The sequence below is a fragment of the Panthera uncia genome, assembly GCF_023721935.1.
Source record: "Panthera uncia isolate 11264 chromosome C1 unlocalized genomic scaffold, Puncia_PCG_1.0 HiC_scaffold_3, whole genome shotgun sequence".
NCBI classification, from domain to species: Eukaryota; Metazoa; Chordata; class Mammalia; order Carnivora; family Felidae; genus Panthera; species Panthera uncia.
The window spans coordinates 38,940,454-38,958,940 of record NW_026057584.1 but is presented as its reverse complement, the minus strand read 5'-3'; the positions used below and the strand labels follow the sequence as shown (position 1 = coordinate 38,958,940).

At 37.7% G+C, this 18,487-nt stretch overlaps 1 protein-coding gene across 2 annotated transcripts in view; it reads right to left on the bottom strand.

The window, feature by feature from the left end:
• Positions 1-18,487, bottom strand: part of DNAH7 (dynein axonemal heavy chain 7) — a 267,164-nt gene that overhangs the window by 169,405 nt on the left and 79,272 nt on the right. For both annotated transcript variants that reach the window (XM_049615226.1, XM_049615227.1), the window contains 4 exons: positions 15,617-15,810; positions 11,643-11,841; positions 8,208-8,348; positions 3,107-3,319 (listed from right to left, as the gene is read on the bottom strand). In XM_049615226.1, the coding sequence (XP_049471183.1) occupies positions 3,107-3,319; positions 8,208-8,348; positions 11,643-11,841; positions 15,617-15,810 (747 nt within the window). The remainder of the gene's footprint in view (positions 1-3,106; positions 3,320-8,207; positions 8,349-11,642; positions 11,842-15,616; positions 15,811-18,487) is intronic.

The window sequence follows — 18,487 nt, the reverse complement described above, 5'->3', positions numbered from 1 at the left end:
ACCACTAATCTGCTCACCAATCTAGGAGTTTAGTTTTAGACTGCACATTTAAGTGAGACCGTATTGTACGTCTTTGTCTGACCTATTTCACTTAGCATAATGTCCTCAAGGTCAATCCATATTGTTACAAATGGCAAGGTATCATTTTTTTTGGCTGAATAATATTCCCCTGTACATATATATCATGTCTTCTTTATTGGTATGTCAATGGACATTCAGGTTTGTTTCTATATCTTAGTTATTGTAAATAATGCTTCAATAAACACGGGGGTGCATGTATCTTTTCTAGTGTTTTTGTTTTCTTCAGATAATACCCAGAAGTGAAATTGTTGGATCATGTCATATTCTATTTTTTATTTTTTGAGGAACCTCTATACTGTTTTCCATAGTGTCTGCACCAATCTACATTCCCACCAACAGCATACAACAGTTCCTTTTTTTTTCACACCCTTGCCAGCAATTGTTATCTTTTGTCTGTTATATTTTGTCTTTTTTTAAGGTCTATTTATTTAGAGAGAGTGTGTGTATATGAGTAGGGGAGGTGCAGAGAGAGATTCCCAAGCAGGTTCTGCACTGTCCAAAGTGGGGGTCAATCTCAGGAACTGAACCTTGAGATACTAACCTGAGCAGAAATCAAGAGTCACACTTGACTGAGCCACCCAGACGTCCCTCTTTTGCCTTTTTTGTTAATAGCCATTTTGTTAGGTGTGAGAGGATATTTCATTGTGGTTTTGATTTGCATTTTACTGATGATTAATGATGTTGACCATCTTCTCATGAACCTGTTAGGTATATGTACATCTTTGGAAAAATGTCTATTCATATCCTTTGACCATTTTCAAATTATATAGTTTGTGTTTTTGCTATTGAATTAATTGTAGGAGTCCTTTACATATTTTAGATGTTAACCCCTTATCAGATATGATTTGCAAGTATTTTCTCCCACCAAGTAAGCTGCTTTTACATTTTGTTGATGGTTTCCTCTGCTGTATAGCACGTTTCAGTTTGATGTAGCCCCACTTGTTATTTTTGCTTTTGCTGCCTTTTTCTCGCCAAAAAAAATCATTGCCAAGACTGATTTAAAGGGCTTACCATCTATGTTTTCTTCTATGAATTTTTTATTTCAGGTCTTACATTCACGTCTTTAATCCATTTTGAGTTAATTATTGTGTATGGTATAAGACAGTGGTCCAGCTTCATTATTTCCTATATGGTCATTCAGTCTTCCCAACACTATTTATTGAATAGACTGTCCTTTCTCCACTGCATATTCTTGGCTTTTTGTCATAAATTATTTGGTCATAGATGTTTGGGTGTATTTCTGGGCTCTCTATTCTGTTCCATTGATTCATATGTCTGTTTTTATGGCAATACCATTCTGATCTGATTACTACAGCTTTGCAATATAGTTTGAAAACATGGAGCAGGATGCCTCCAGCTTTGTTCTTTTTCAAGATTGCTTTGTGTCTTTTGTGGCTGCATACAAATTTTAAGACTGTGTATTTCTGTGAAAAAATGCCATTGAAATTTTGATAGGGATTACATTGAATCTGTAGATTGCTTTGGGTATTAGGAATACTTTAACAATATTAATTTTCCAATCCACAAAGTATCTTTCCATTCATTTGTGTCTTCAATTTCCTTCATCAATGTCTTAGAGTTTTCAGCATGCAAATCTTTTACTTCATTGTTTGAATTTATTTTTATATATTTTATTCTTTTTTGATGCAACTATAAATAGGATTGTTTTTTTAATTTCTCTGGTAATTGATTCTCCTATATTTATAATCAATTGTTCAATTCATCTTCACTATTGAATATTCTCATTATCATCATTTTATGGGTAAGAAAGCTGATGCTTCTAGAGAGTAAGTAACTTGCCCAAGTCCTAAATCTGGTAAGGGAAGGATCTGGCATTCATTCATTCATTCATTCATTCACTTATTGATTGAAAAGAGAGAAAGTAGGAGGAGCAGAGAGATGAGGAGAGAGAGAGAATCTCAAGCCAGCTCTATCCTCAGCAGGGAGCCCCACACAGAGCTCAATCCCATGACCATGAGATCATGACCTGAGCCAAAATCAAGAGTCAGATGCTTAACCAACTGAGCCACCCAGGAACCCTAGGATCTGGCATTTGAAATGATTCCACACTGAGCTCCTACCCACTACTTCTTATGGTTTTCCCGGGTTCTTATTCTTGTATCTTTTCTCCTCCCACTCCATACCTACAAGCCTTTCACAAAAGTGAATCTGCTAAGAACTTTTGAGTCTGTATCTCCAGACATCCTCAGCTCCTTCTTCCCACTCTCAACAGGTTTAACTTTGTCCACTGTACTAACTGTTCCTATTCCTCCTGCATTCTCAGCTGTGCTGCCATGACCACCCACCTGGGTATCCTGATAAGAGCCTTCCTTCCAGATGTTTCTGGAGCCTTCTAGTGACCAACAAGAGCAAACTTTAATGATGAAATCAAAATAAAAGTCTGAGTTTTTACATTGTTTAGATGTGTCAAAAATCTGAAATTACAATTTTAAACTGTCTAGTTTGGACATTTTACAGATTCTGTGAGCATAATGGCTTATTTAAAATGAGTGATTTTTATAATTACTCAATTTGTGAGCACCCATATATGTATATATATATACACTGTATTTATATGTAACTATAAATTTGGGTATAGAGTTGGGTATAGATATAGTTTTTTGTTTGGATGATATATAGTTTCGCCTCCCTTAACCTTCAGCCTGGAGAATGCTTCTTTGGGTAGAGTCAGCCATCAACAAAAAATCTTTTTCTTTTAATGTTTATTTTTTATTTTTGAGAGAGACACAGAGCATGAGCGGGGGAGGGGCAGAGAGAGAGGGAGACACAGAATCCGAAGCAGGCTCCAGGCTCTGAGCTGTCAACACAGAGCCCGACGCAGGGCTCGAACTTACGAACCGAGAGATCATGACATGCGTCGAAGGCAGAGGCTCAACCGACTGAGCCACCCAGGCGCCCCAACAAAAAAATCTTCTACTACTATTTCCCATATGAGCAAACAAGCACAAATTAAAGAGCTACGAGCTGAAATTGCTGTGTAATAACATTCAGTGATTTCACTTACTTGCCAATAGTACCTAAGTTGACTTAACCACTCGAAGTCACTGTCATCGCTAACTTGTTTTTTAACAAGTGATGTGAGGACATCTCTAGCATGGACATCCAGCACCACAAGAGCTCCCAGAGTAACACGATTCTGCTTGGACAATTTGCCACGGACCAAAGTGACAATGTCATCAATTTGCATGTTACATGTTTCCAAGTACTGCTCAAGAGCCTGAAAGAAAAGAAGATATAATTAACGTGATCAGAATTTTTCTGAACAAAACCATTTCAAGCTAGCATATATACAGAGTGTTTGCCACATTTCCCCCCATTTGACACCATTTAAAAATAATCAATTCTTCTTACTACAAAAGTATTAGGTGAATGAGGCCAACCTGGCCAGATAGAGAAGAATATGTGGTTTGTGTCTACTCAACATCCTTTCCACTCCTATCTCCACTCCTTCTGTATGCTCTGTGGTTCTGGTGAGCTGTCCCTCACCTTGCCCTATCCCAACGGCAGCAAGGAGGGGGATGTGTGACCCAGCCAGGGCCAATCAGAGTTCTTCCCAGGAAATGCTACACACAGAGAAAAAAAGTGATTTTCTTTAGGTTTGGGGGACTCTGAGTATGCTAATCTGAAGCTACTGCAAGCCTTCATCCACTTGGCGGAACAAGCCTGCCAGAGACCAGCAGAGAGGAAAGGCAAAGGAAGAGAGATACTGCAGTAGCAATGATGCTCTGAGACCCCAATTCCGACCGCTCTTCCTTGAATCCCAAAGTCCTTTCAGTCCTGTTGTGTAAGCTTTCTGAGCTGGACGTGTGCCACTTGAAAAGTAAAGATCTTAATAAACAAAACATCTCCCATTTTAGTTTATGGTGAGCAATGCCAGTTCTGAGTACCAGGCTCTCTTTTGGTGGGTAAATCTAATTAGTACGTTAAAAAAGAGAAGAGGGTTTATGATGAAGATCAAATTAGAATCAGTGAAAACCGCTATGCTTAAGGGAGTGTCAACACGCTCCAGAAGGCTGGTGTGCTTTCTTTCTCCACTCTAATAATATTTAATGAACACTGGGCACCAACCAGTGTATTTCATTCCTTCAGGACCAGGTAAGTGGTAGCGATGTAACTAAAAATGAGCATTTTCAAGAATGAGAGCAAGTTTAAAGGGCAGGGTTGGAGACCGCACACTGTTTCTCTGAGGGGCACTTTTCTTCCTTGAAACATTTCATCTTTATTTTTAAGGAGGTCAGTCTTTCAAAGGTTTGAAGTGCTTGAATACTATTGCCTTCATATTAGTTACATGATCGATCGCTATTAATTCTCTTCATAAGCAGTGAAAGATAAACTTCTGTCTGAGCCATTTTTAAGTGTTGGGGCGCCTGGGTGGCTCAGTCGGTTGGGTGACCGACTTCACCTCGGGTCATGATCTCATGGTTCGCGGGTTCGAGCCCCGCATCAGGCTCCGTGCTAGCAGCTCAGAGCCTGGAGCCTGCTTTCGATTCTGTGTCTCCCTCTCTCTGCACCTCCCCTGCTCGTGCTCAGTCTCTCTCTGACTCTCAAAAACTAAATAAATGTTAAAAATTTTTTTAATAAATAAAAATAAATAGCCATAAGTGTTTAAATTCTTGGAGCCAACTAGTGAAAATATGTTAAAATGCCAGTGAGTGCATCTTAGTTTTCACATCAGTAAAAGTGGGGGTCTCTGAGAGCCTTACCAGTTCTCACACTCTATAGTTCAACACAAAACACAAAATAAAAATTTCATCTTTCAATCTGACAGCACAAATTATATGTCCATAAGAATTTAGTACTACATACACTAGCAGAATGTATTTTCCTATACTAGGAAAACAGATTTGGAACTAAAATTTAACTGCAAACTGCAACAAACTGAGTTCTTTAGGAAAAAATCTATATGAATCAATGAGAATTCAGATTAGATAGAAAAAAAAATCACGGTATCGATAGCATTTTTGTTACATTTTCTTCCTTGTAAACCATTCTGTATAGTGAGCTAATGAATCTAAAGGTAGCAACTATTCTATTCTGTCAAAATAAACCCTGTCTGAAATCAAATATTTTTATCATACCTAGATCCTTCTACGTATGCAATGATACAGTGACTCAAAATCGCATCAGTATCTGCAATACCCCGAGCTCTGTGACAGTGTTGATTCTTTCATTCATTTTACAGCCCTTGCAATGCCTCACGCAGACGAGTTGCAGAATCAACATTCACTGAATAAATTGAACAGGTCCTCTGGGAGTGTGACAGGATAACACAGGGCTATTATAACATCAAGCTCTAGACAACTTGGGATGTTTGCAGACAATGGAAGTGTCCAGTCTTCTATGAAGCTGCGAAGAGCCTCTGTTCAACCAAAGTGATCCGTTTCAAATGTTTACCACACATTAATCAGGAGGAAAAATTATCAACACATATAATACTAAAGCATATGCTAGCCTCCCATGATAGACCTACACATTAAATTTTTAAAAATCAGTACTAATACTATAGAATACTAAATCATAGAGTACTATAATTACTTTTATAATTATAGAATACTAAAACATGTGCCAGCCCCTCATGATGCTACTACAGAACTTGAATGGACTGAACATGGATGAAATACAGACAGGGATGAGGTGCACAGATAGCAGATCACAGGCAGAAAGAAGCAGGATAATCACACGCAGATGAAAAAGAATTAATTTTTAAGGACACATATAAAGCCTAGTTTCATATCATGAAACTTAGCTATGAAAGCACCATAAAATGCAACAGACAAGGGCAGTCTGGCAAGCAACAATAACCGAGGTGTAACGTGTTAATCTTGCTAAGCTGCAGCTCTAGAGAACCTTGAGTCTATGAAGCTGAATCACCCTCAAGTAGCATAGGTTCTCATTCTGGCTTTCTCTGTGAATGGCTCCATATCTGTACCATGTAACATAAGTAGGAAAAAAAGCTGAATCAACTGATAAATGAGTAAACAAGCAACTTAATTTCAGTATCAGTGCATACTGCTATAAAGAAAACCAACAAAAAACCCTATTTGCATCTGTATGCAATATGGTAAGAATTATAGGCAGATCGTTTTGAGCAGAAGACGCATTGAAATGGGAGTGACCTAAATGGCAAGTCCCTTGAGATTCAAAGTATGCTTGGGAGATAAGTAGAAACTGTAGTTTACACTTTAATGCTCCATATCAATTCCCACTGTTGCAGCCTGCTTGGAGTAAGATCAAAGAAAAATATGGATTTGGCAGAGGGGTAGAGGTTTGATAAACACCACATTTAAACTGAAGAAATTTGGAAGATGCCTCCAAGTTTGTCTAATCTGCTCACATTTGCTTCTTCGTTCCCTGCAGACTGAGTCCCCACAGTGGCGAGTGATAAAGTTGGTATTGTGTTTTGGGGGGCTGGCCAGCAGGCAAGGAGGGAGATCCAGGAGGCTACATGTTGCCCCAGCACGCTACATTGGTGATGGAGGAATCTCTCTGTGTGGGGAGGTTAATGAGTGGTGGCTTAAAAGAAAAAGAGAAAATGAATTCTCTAAGTCCACTGGGAGAGAAGAAGGAGGAGGAGGAGGAGGAGGAGGAGGAGGAGGCAGAGGAGGCAAAGGAGGAGGAGGAGGAGGAGGAGAAGGAGAAGGAGGAGGAGAAGGAGGAGGAGAAGGAGAAGGAGAAGGAGAAGAAGAAAGCACATGTGGCTAGAAACTGAGGCCCCAGAAGTAACTCCAAGGGCTTATGGTTGTTAGGGAAACCCCCCCTTCCCCAGGGTCTTGTGTTCCATGAAGACAGTTCTTCCAGAAAACCTTGAATTCCTACCCTATACCCTCATCCCTTCCCACAGGAAATAAATAAGTGACCTGTTGTTAAGTTTGACAAAGCTAAGTATGTGTTACTCAGATCCATACTCTATGGGATCCGGCTGCTGACAGAGAACATTAGGTTCTCAAACCTCAGCACTACCAGTGTTCAACAGTACATTAGAGTTAAAGACAATAATACCAAACTCCATGTCAAAAATATATTTGAGGGGCACCTGGATGGCTCAGTTGGTTAAGCGTCCAAATCTTGGTTTCAGTTAGGTCATGATCTCACAGTTTCATGAGTTCGAGCCCCACATCTGGCTCTGCACTGCTGGCATGTAGCCTGCTCGGGATTCTTTCTTTCTCTCTCTCCTCCCTCCCCTTCCCCCCATTCAACGGTCTCTGTCTCTCTCAAAATAAATAAACTTAATTTTATATATATATATATATATATATATATATATATATATGTATATATAGTGTGTGTGTGTACATATATATATATTTGAAATTATATATATTTGTAATTTATATATACTTGAATTATATATTTGAAATTATATATATTTGATATATATATGTATATATATTTGAAATTCATGGTTCTAAACAAAAGATCCACAACTATTACATTGCAACTGGCCCATCAGTCAACTGAAAGTTGACCTGCTTGAAATCCTATAAATGTAGTTTCTGTTGTTAATTACTAACAGCAAGTTAATATTATTATGCTAACATACCTAATAGAATACTTAAAAGTAAGCATTCAAAGTATCAATAATTACTGGGTGCCTGGGTGGCTTAGTCAGTCAAGTGTCTGACTCTTGATTTTGGCTCAGGTCATGATGTCACAGTTTGGGAGATTGAGCCCTGCCTCAGGCTCTGACCTGTCAGCTCAGATTCTCTCTCACTCTCTCTCTGCCCCTCTCTTTCCCACTCTGTCTCAAAATAAATAAACTTTAGAAAAAATCAATAATTCTACAAAATCAATACATTAAGAATAAAAATGAAAATAGTAAAGTAAGCTAACCGATACCTTGTCTTCCTACTTCCTCTTTTACTCAAGGTATAAAAGAGGATTATGCTATTTTCCTCCTAATCTTTCTGAGTTTAGGAAGCTTAGTTCTATTACAATTCTATGTTTAAAGGTATAAAAATGTATCTAGTAACAAGATTGAGGTTCAAGTACCCTTGACTTTTTGAGAGGATTGTCTTTATTTTGTTTTTTATAATTAGTATATTCCAGCAATAGTACCTGTTTAAAAAATGCTGAAAAACCTGGGGCAGGGCAGTAATGAAGCTTACCTCTTGTCCCTTTGGAATAGCTGTTTGTACTTCTGTTGTCCAGAAGATCTGAGATACACAAAGCACTGTCTGTCCAGGCCACTCCCTCACCCAGTTAATTCGCATGTTTTGTGTATAGGCAGAAATTGCATCTTTAATTACCTAATTGGAAACAAAAATGCTAAAGATAGTTTCACAGTTTACTTAAACAAGCTATACAATGAGGACCTAAACTCCTAAACAGATTAACTCATACTATTTAACTTTTTACAACATCTTAGCCAATTATGAAGACTCAAAGCATGTCATTAGACTATTTAAATTCAAGTTTATTCATATACCTATGAGCAAAAGCATACATTACACAGCATTTTATTTTGCTGATACATGATCAATTTGTGTGAACCCACATTATATCGAATATTCGTGAGACCAGTCGTAGCCAAAGATATCCTAGATACATTTGGGTTGAACAAGCCCAAGCAATTTTATTGCAAGATTTAAAGTTAAGTAATTCCAAATTCATAGACAATAATTTTCTTTGAACTTGATCAGATCCCCACTCACCCAGGCGCACATGTATGTGTACGAGCACTCTCAGGCAAACCACACCACTTCTCTAAAGTTCCTTCTGTGTTTCTGGATCTAACTTCCTCTCAATCTATAGTTAGATGCCCGAGGCAATGATGACAAGCAAGGGGATATAACTGATTTATGGAGAGTTAAGAATCAGGAAAGTCAGAAAGTCTTATTTACATTCTTTGCAACATGATTTAAGTCTAATTCATGTACTTCTCCTCCATATGTTTTCCGTGGATTGACATATCCAGTTTTTCTACCAGCCATCAGCGAGAAACAATCTAATCTTTTATATCTATCAACCCGAAATGGTCATGTTGTCTATGAGGTGATACCCACTTTAATGTTTGGTTTCAGAAAAGACGGTCAAAATTAGATTTTTCTGAGAAATATATAAGGATGTATGAACCTTTCTAGACTTCTAGTCTGGCTAGGGTATTTATGGAGCTGAACAGAGACAAAGGGCAGTGGTAGCTATTGATAGCAAAGAAAGTTTCTAAGGCCAGAAGGAGCCACAGAAAGGGCAGGTGCAAATGAGCAACTGAGAGACGGCAGAAACAGAAACTAGAAGGTACAGTACAGAAATGTCAAAAATGGAATAAATATGTGCTCTAGAAGGACAACACGGAGAGAACAAGAGGAAGACTTTAAAATCTAAATCACAATTGCTACATAGTTGGATGAGGAGAAACAATTACAGAAAGTTCTGCAATACTGTATGTAAAATATATCTATGTGTGCCAGATATATATACACATATATAAGTACATGCATATTTTGGAAGTAACATACACATGATAATCTAGTAACATAAGAGGTACAAGTGCCAAGAACATGACTTTTTTTATTATCGATAAGTGACCTAAAATTTACTTAATTTAAGCATGCAGTGGTCTTGCTAGCATGGGACTACATACAGTAGAAACATAGTAACACACATCTCTATTTGTATTACTTTATATTGCATTCGATTGCACATTTCAGAAACACAAACTTACACAAGAACATTTGGGGATGATGTTTTCCTGGCTACCCCATCTAAGTGCTCCGAAATGGCAACCAAAATACCTTCTCTAAGCACTCTGACAAACAAAATGAAAAGAATAGTTGTAACAGTATTGGATATGTCTAAAACAATGAGTTATCACTGTATACAACAATTACCAAACCATATAACCAAGGCTGGTAAATAGTGGTCAAAGTGGAATTCATTTACATTACTTACAGCTGCATAAATAAAATAAACCTTATTTGTCAATATGCACCAAGGCCTATGAAACCTTGTCTCTTTAAATTTTAATTTTCTTTTTTAACATTTATTCATTTTTTGAGAGAGACAGAGAGAGAGAGAGAGAGAGAGAGAGAGCGCGAGCATGAATGGGGGAGGGGCAGAGAGAGAGAGAGGGAAACACAGAATCTGAAGCAGGCTCCAGGCTTCCAGCTGTCAGAACAGAGCCTGATGCGGGGCTCAAACCCACAAACTGTGAGATCATGACCTGAGCCAAAGTTGGATGGTTATCGAACTGAGCCACTCAGGCGTCCCAAAACCTCGTCTCTTTGACCTAGTGGTCCTACATATGAGAACTTATCATGAGAAAGAATTCATTCAAAGAAACCAACTATATCCATAAGGACATTCACTCTAATTTAATCCACAATAGGGAGAAATGAAAAACTCCAAATGACTTTACATCTATTGAAAAACTATTATGCACGCAGATATTAAAACTATATTTAAGAAGAGGAAGCAACACTAAGGCACATTATATACATTAAACACTTGGATTCCAATGAATTTTTTTCAACAATGTGTGAGAGAATCCGAAAAATTAATGAAAACTGTTGTTAATTAGAACATGATGCCATATTCCTTCTCAATCCTGCTCTCGTGATCCCCAATTCAATCATGATTTTTATTCTTATGAGCAACTTGAATGCTAAGTCCATAGTAGAGTAAAAGATGAATTTAACTGCTCAATTAATCTGTATTTGTTTCCATGACTTGAAATTTTCTACTAATAGGGGCGCCTGGGTGGCTCAGTCGGTTGGGCGGCCGACTTCGGCTCAGGTCATGATCTCACGGTCCATGAGGGCTGTGAGTTCGAGCCCCGCGTCGGGCTCTGTGCTGACAGCTCAGAGCCTGGAGCCTGTTTCAGATTCTGTGTCTCCCTCTCTCTGACCCTCCCCTGTTCATGCTGTCTCTCTCTGTCTCAAAAACAAATAAATGTTAAAAAAAAAAATTAAAAAAAAAAAAGAAATTTTCTACTAATAAAAATAATTACAAATGATTGAGTTGATGTTTTAGGAGATGTGGAAAATATGAAGTTATTAATTATAAGAAGTATTTGTGATTTTCTAACATTTTGGTACATATTTTTTATATGCATAGGACAAAAAGGCTCACCTCAGAAACGTATATATCAAGGAGAATAATGTAAAACTATAGAGAAATGCATGCAAGGCAACTAAATACAGACTCTGTAGACCAAGGTGTATTTAATTAATGATCAAAGAAATAACTTGTAGCTGCAAGAAACAGGATTTATTACTAAAACCCAAGAAACCCAAGTTTTCTGTAGTATGGATGCTATTTTGTCCCACTTTTCAAGTGGGTCCCTATGAAATTAATTTCATAGATTTTGTCTTTGAGCTATATATTACAATTTAATTGGTAATTCAGGACTCAATTTCTATCTAAAAACAGTGCATTTATTAACCAGACATTTTTACTGTAATCACTGCCCCCAGTGTGGGGCTCAAACTCATAACCCTAACATCATGAGTTGCATGCTCTGCCTACTGAGTCAGCCAGGCGCCCCTATGATACATTAATATTCCATATCTTTACTAGAAATAATAATAAATATAGCTGAGTACCTTGTGGATGGACTTAATCATAACTCTCTCCAATTCAACCAACCACTTCTCCACTTGACCTCTGGCTTTGGCTGTTGAAATGGTCTCTGTGAGTTCCACCAACTCTTCTTCACTACTCTTCATGTGAGTAATATCAAGTGTTTCTGTAAATTCTACCTTTGCAATTCCTTCAAAACATTTCTTCAAGTGAGGTTGCACCCTGTCAGGGGAAAAAATGTTCAAGAGAATTAATCAGATTAAAGCAGTTCCTTAACATCAGTGTTCTTTGTGTACCAATCTTTACTCACAATTTATAAATGTGCATCACGTGTCAGGCCCCTGCTAGATGCTGCTGGAGATGAAAGGCTGAGGGAAAAAGACACAATCCCTGTCTGTATGGATTATACAGTCCAGTAGGAGGTCATCATTAATTGAATAATCACAAAAAGATCTGTAAAACTACAATTATAATAAGAGCTACAGAGGAGACACCCATGAGGCTTTGTTTCCAACACAATAAACTGAAAGATATTAAAAGCAACATAAGGAACAAACCAATCTTGGCTAACAGATAATACACTAATTGGAAGAATCTTCGAATGCACAAAACTAGCTTTTTCAACTGGGATCTTCAGAGACTGCTCACAAATTATGAACTAGGTTTAGCACTTTAAGTACTTTACAGTTTACTAAATCAATAGCTTTGAAAGTATCCAACTGTAATCATTGTAACACAGATGGAAGTGACTAAACCCCTCATTCTGGGCACATTACTAATAACCAAATGAACTCATCTTTCAATAGGCAATAAAGAATCAGAATATAAAAATTCAGATAGAAATCTGAGCCTACAGGAGGAAGTCAAACTTTCACCCTTCATAGATGACATGATACTCTATATGGAAAACCCAAAATATTCTACCCAAAAGCTGCTAGAACTGATCCATGAATTCAGCAAAGTGGCAGGATACAAAATCAATGCACAGAACTTGGTTGCATTCCTATACACAAACAATGAAGCAAGAGAAAAAGAAATCGATCCCATTTACAATTGCACCAAAAACCATAAAATACCTGGGAATAAATTTAACCAAAGAAGTGAAAAATCTATACACTGAAAACTATAGAAAGCTTATGAAAGAAATTGAAGAAAACACAAAAAAATGGAAAAAGATTCCATGCTCCTGGATAGGAAGAACAAATATTGTTAAAATGTCCATACTACTCAAAGCAATCTACATATTCAATACAATCCCTATCAAAATAACACCAGCATTCTTCACAGAGCTAGAACAAATAATCCTAAAATATGGAACCAGAAAACACCCTGAATAGCCAAAGCAATCTTGAAAAAGAAAACCAAAGCAGGAGGCATCACAATCCTGGACTTCAAGCTGTACTACAAAGCTGTAATCATCAAGACAGTATGGTACTGGCACAAGAACAGACACTCAGATCAATGGAACAGAATAGAGAACCCAGAAATGGACCCACAAATGTATGGCCAACTAATCTTTGACAAAGCAGGAAAGAATATCCAATGGAATAAAGACAGTCTCTTCAGCAAGTGGTGCTGGGAAAACTGGACAGCACAGGCAGAAAAATGATCCTGGACCACTTTCTTACACCATACACACACAAAAAAACTCCAAAATGGATGAAAGACCTAAATGTAAGACAGGAAGCCATCAAAATCCTTGAGGAGAAAGCAGGCAAAAACCTCTTTGACTTGGCCGCAGCAACTTCTTATTCAACACGTCTCCGGAGGCCAGGGAAACAAAAGCAAAAATGAACTATTGGAACCTCATCAAAATAAAAAGCTCTGCAAAGCAAAGGAAACAACCAGCAAAACTAAAAGGCAACCGATGGAATGGGAGAAGATATTTATTTACAGACGACCTATCAGATAAAGGGTTAGTGTCCAAAATCTATAAAGAACTTATCAAACTCAACACCCAAAAAACAAATAATCCAGTGAAGAAATGGGCAAAAGAGATGAATAAACACTTCTTCAAAGAAGACATCCAGATGACCAACCGACACATAAAAACTGCTCAACATCACACATCATCAGGGAAATACAAATCAAAACCACAATGAGATACCACCTTACACCAGTCAGAATGGCTAAGATTAACAACTCAGGCAACAACAGATGTTGGCGAGGATGCAGAGAGAGAGGATCTCTTTTGCACTGCTGGTAAGAATGCAAACTGGTGCAGCCACTCTGGAAAACAATATGGAGTTTCCTCAAAAAATTAAAAATAGAACTACCCTGGGGTACCTGGGTGGCTCAGTCAGTTAAGCGACCAACTTCAGCTCAGGTCATGATCTCACAGTTTGTGAGTTTGAGCCCCATGTCAGGCTCTGCGCTGACAGCTCAGAGCCTGGAGTCCGTTTCGGATTCCATGTCTCGCTCTCTCTCTGCCCCTCCCCCACTCACACTCTGTCTCTTTCCTTCAAAAATAAATAAACGTTAAAAAAAAGAAAGAAAGAAAGAAAGAAAGAAAGAAAAATAGAACTACCCTATGACCCAGCAATTGTACTACTAGGTATTTATCCAAGGGATACAGGTATGCCGTTTCAAAGGGGCACATGCACCCCAATGTTTATAGCAGCACTATCAACAATAGCCAAAGTATGGAAAGAGCCCAAATGTCCATTGATGGATGAGTGAATAAAGATGTGGTATGTATGTATGTATGTATGTATGTGTACATATACATACATACAATGGAGTATTACTCGGCAATCAAAAAGAATGAAATCTTGCCCTTCGCAACTACATGGATGGAACTAGAGGGTATTATGCTAAGTGAAATTAGTCAGATAAAGACAAATATCATATGACTTCACTCATATGAGGAATTTAAGATACAAAACAGATGAACATAAGGGAAGGGAAGCAAAAATAATATAAAAACAGGGAGGGGGACAAAAACATAAAGAGACTCATAAATATGGAGAACAAACATTCTTTTTTTTACTGAGGTTTTTTTACTGAGGTTACTGGAGGGGTTGTGGGGGGGGGGATGGGCTAAATGGGTCAGGGGCATTAAGGAATCTACTCCTGAAATCGTTGTTGCACTATATGCTAACTAACTTGGATAAAAATTTTAAAATAAATAAATGAAAGTTAAAAAATATATATATAAAATAAAATAGCAAAAAAAAAAAAAAAAAAGAAGAAGAAGAAGAAAAGAAATTTGAGCCTAAATTTATCTTTTTGTCTGGATTCCTTGTCTCCTACTTTGAAGGCACAAGACACAAAACTAACAAATTTAATAACTTTCCATTCACTGTCTGCTGTACACCAGACATACACACTTTTCTAAGAAATTGGGCATCAGCGTCGGGGAAGAAAAAGAAGTCCAAATTCTCTGCCATCATGGAGCTTATGTTCTGCTAGAGGAAATCAGACAGTAAACAAGTAAGTACATGGTAGAGTGTTCCAGATGCTACAAAAGAGGCCGAAGGAAATAAAAGCAGAGACGATAATCCACTGGCTAGGCAGTGCTGGAAGGGTTGCCATTTTAAATACAGTGGTCAGGGAAAGTCTTCCTGAGGTGCAGACCTTTGAGCATATTTCCACAAAAGTCTAGAAGAGGTAAAAGAAGTCAGAGATATTCAGGTAAGGAGCAACTTCCGCAAAGATGGTGGTACACGGATGTAGGGGGCTGCCCCTTTTAGAGTGGACTTAGAAGGACAGGTAATGGGACACCACCAGCGGGGGTCACTGCAAGCCACTGGGAGCGAGGTGTTCTGAAAAATATGTAGGAGAAAATGGGTAAATTAGAAATCCTCCCCAAGATTTATCACGTTTGGAAAAATCACCTTCAATGACATTACTTATGTCGTTTTAAATAATTACATTGGTTATTGATAATACTGGGAATATTCTTGAACATAATTATATGTGTTTTTATTCTGCCTTATTTTAAAAGTAAATTTAAGCAGATAAATTTAGCTATGTGCTACGTATGTAAGTTACTTACCTAGTGGGATCTTTAGTCTCAGACAGTATCTCAAGAAGTTCATCATTAGACAAGAAAAAGAATCTGGGGAAGAAGAGACGTTTCTTTTCCAAATATTCATTAAGTCCTTTAAGAATGAGTTCCAAAAGTTCGTTTGATTTTTTCAGCCGTTCCAGCATTCTCTCAACAGTTACAACGTGTAGAACACGTTTATCCTAAAAATAAACACCCAATTCAAAAATATTAGATACTAGCTTTATTTGTATTCTTATTGTATTTGAGGTTGCCTGTTTTTAATCAAACAAAGGTCAACCAAAATTTAAAATGAATATTTTCTAAAAGTAGCCTCACAGACTCTAGGTCTAACTAGCCTCTTTAATTAGTAAGAGTCATGTTGACTTGATCCTTAGTGATGTTGCTCACAGTGTCTCATTCTACACTGGAAAGCATGAGAGACAGAAAATGAGTGTGAGGGGGAGGGAAGGAAGAGAGGGATGCGGGGGGTGAACGCTCATGCACTGGGATGGGGCAAGAACAGGGAACTCACAGGAAGGATGGGGGAAACAAAATAGTATGAGATGTGTTTGTCTTTTATTCATTGAGAAAAGTATTCTAAAATGATAAATCAGCATTACTTCATATATTATTGTTATCAATAATAAAACAACACAATCTCTGTTTTATAACTGTAGATAAAAATATAAGTGTTTGAGGGTGAAGAAAGGAGTTTTCAATAAAAATCTTACACTGCAAAAACTGTATTTGGAACTACAGAGGAACACTGCTTGCTAAAGGACTTAAGTTTCAGGTATATTCTTCCTGAACGCTCTAGAAGCTAAAACTGTGCTACCTCTAAGGCATGGACCTTTGACTATTTTATCACGGAAAAGTGCAACTGTGAGCTGTTTGGTTTGAAGCAATTTAAACACAGTCAAGTATTTAAAAGAGCTTTCTTTTATGCTGTGGGATGCAAGGTAAGAATTATAACTGAAAGCTAATCTTAAGAACTGATATTTTTAAAAAGTAAATAGTTTATTGATTTATAAAAATAGCCATACAAACAAACACTGGGTTTATGAAAATCTTTAGAAACACATTATTAAAATATGCTCTAGACACAGTTGAAATAAAATTATTTTTCCTTCTTTTTCCTTAACACCTGACTGAGGGCATCCAGGTCTAAAGGCTAAAAGTGTTAGCCTTTTAATTTCAAACTCCATGTTCACCACTGACATCAATGACAGAATAGTAAAAGTGCTTTACTAAATAAGCATCAATGTGTTAGAAAGAGGTGCTAGGGGGGCGCCTGGGTGGCGCAGTCGGTTAAGCGTCCGACTTCAGCCAGGTCACGATCTCGCGGTCTGTGAGTTCGAGCCCCGCGTCGGGCTCTGGACTGATGGCTCGGAGCCTGGAGCCTGTTTCAGATTCTGTGTCTCCCTCTCTCTCTGCCCGTCCCCCGTTCATGCTCTGTCTGTCTCTCTCTGTCCCAAAAATAAATTAAAAACGTTGAAAAAAAAAATTAAAAAAAAAAAAAAAAAAAAAGAAAGAGGTGCTAGGGGCACCTGGGTGGCTCAGTTGGTTAAGCGTCCGACTTTGGCTCAGGTCATGATCTCATAGTTGTGAGTTCGACCCCTGCATCGGGCTCTGTGCTGACAGCTCAGAACCTAGAGCTTGCTTTGGATTCTGTGTCTCCCCCCTCTGCCCCTCCCCTGCTTGAACTCTATCTCTCTCTCTCTCAAAAATAAACATTAAAAAAAAATTTTTTTTAAAGAAAGAGTACTAAAACACTTTAGAGATTTTAATCACCAGACCAAATAAATAATAAACCTGTGAGAACACACTAGTACATTTATTAATACAAGGAACAGGACATTTTAGAATGTATAGATATTAAGAAAATGTTGTTAAAAGATTAAACATGGAATTTCAAGAAGAACTAATTTAGCTTATTTGTAGTACTCAGCCTTGACTAAGAGATCAACCAAAAATATCAGCTGTAAATTGTTCTATACAGAAATTTTCTTCTTCTGCAGGACCCTCTAAAATGTTTTTGTTACTATACTTTGAAAGTAGTCAAAAAGGAAAGATATACTTTTCTGCTTTTTTTTTAAATTTCTTTTTAATGTTCGTTTATTTTTGAGAAAGGGAGAAAGAGCATGAGAGGGGCAGAGAGAAAAGGAGACACAGAATCCAAAGCAGGCTCCATGCTCGGACCTGTCAGCAGAACCTGACATGGGGCTCACGGGGCTCAAACTCATGAACCATGAGATCATGACCTGAGCCGAAGTCAGACAGTTAGCCAAATGAGCCACCCAGGCACTCCTGCTTTGTTTTGAATTTTAACAAATTTTAGAAACAGCAACTTACTCAGAGAATAATTATCATTAATATCTGTTTTCTCAGTGAAACAGGTTCACATGAAATATGTAACATATTGGTGTATTATCTTTAATTTTTTTAAGTTTATTTATTTTGAGAGAGAGAGAAAGAGAGAAAATGAGTGGAGGAGGGACAAAGAGAGAAGGGGAAAAAGGATCCAAAGGGGGCTTCTGTGGTGACAGCAGAAAGCCCAATATGGGGCTCGAACCCACAATCTGCGGATCATGACCTGAGCTGAAGTCAGATACTTAACCAACTAAGCCACCCAGGTGCCCCTATATTAACTTATCTTTAAAGAGACAATATTTAAAAGACATTTTATTTCTTAACAGTTTTATGTTTAAATAAACTTTTCAAACACATGTAAAAAGAAGCATGACAAAAACTCAGATCATCATTTAAATGTGCAATTCATCCAATTAAGGATAGAGGAGCACTCTTGAATTCCTAAATCCTAAATCCAAAATGGTGTTCTCAGAGTGCCACCTTCTGGTGAATATGCCTTTCCTTGTT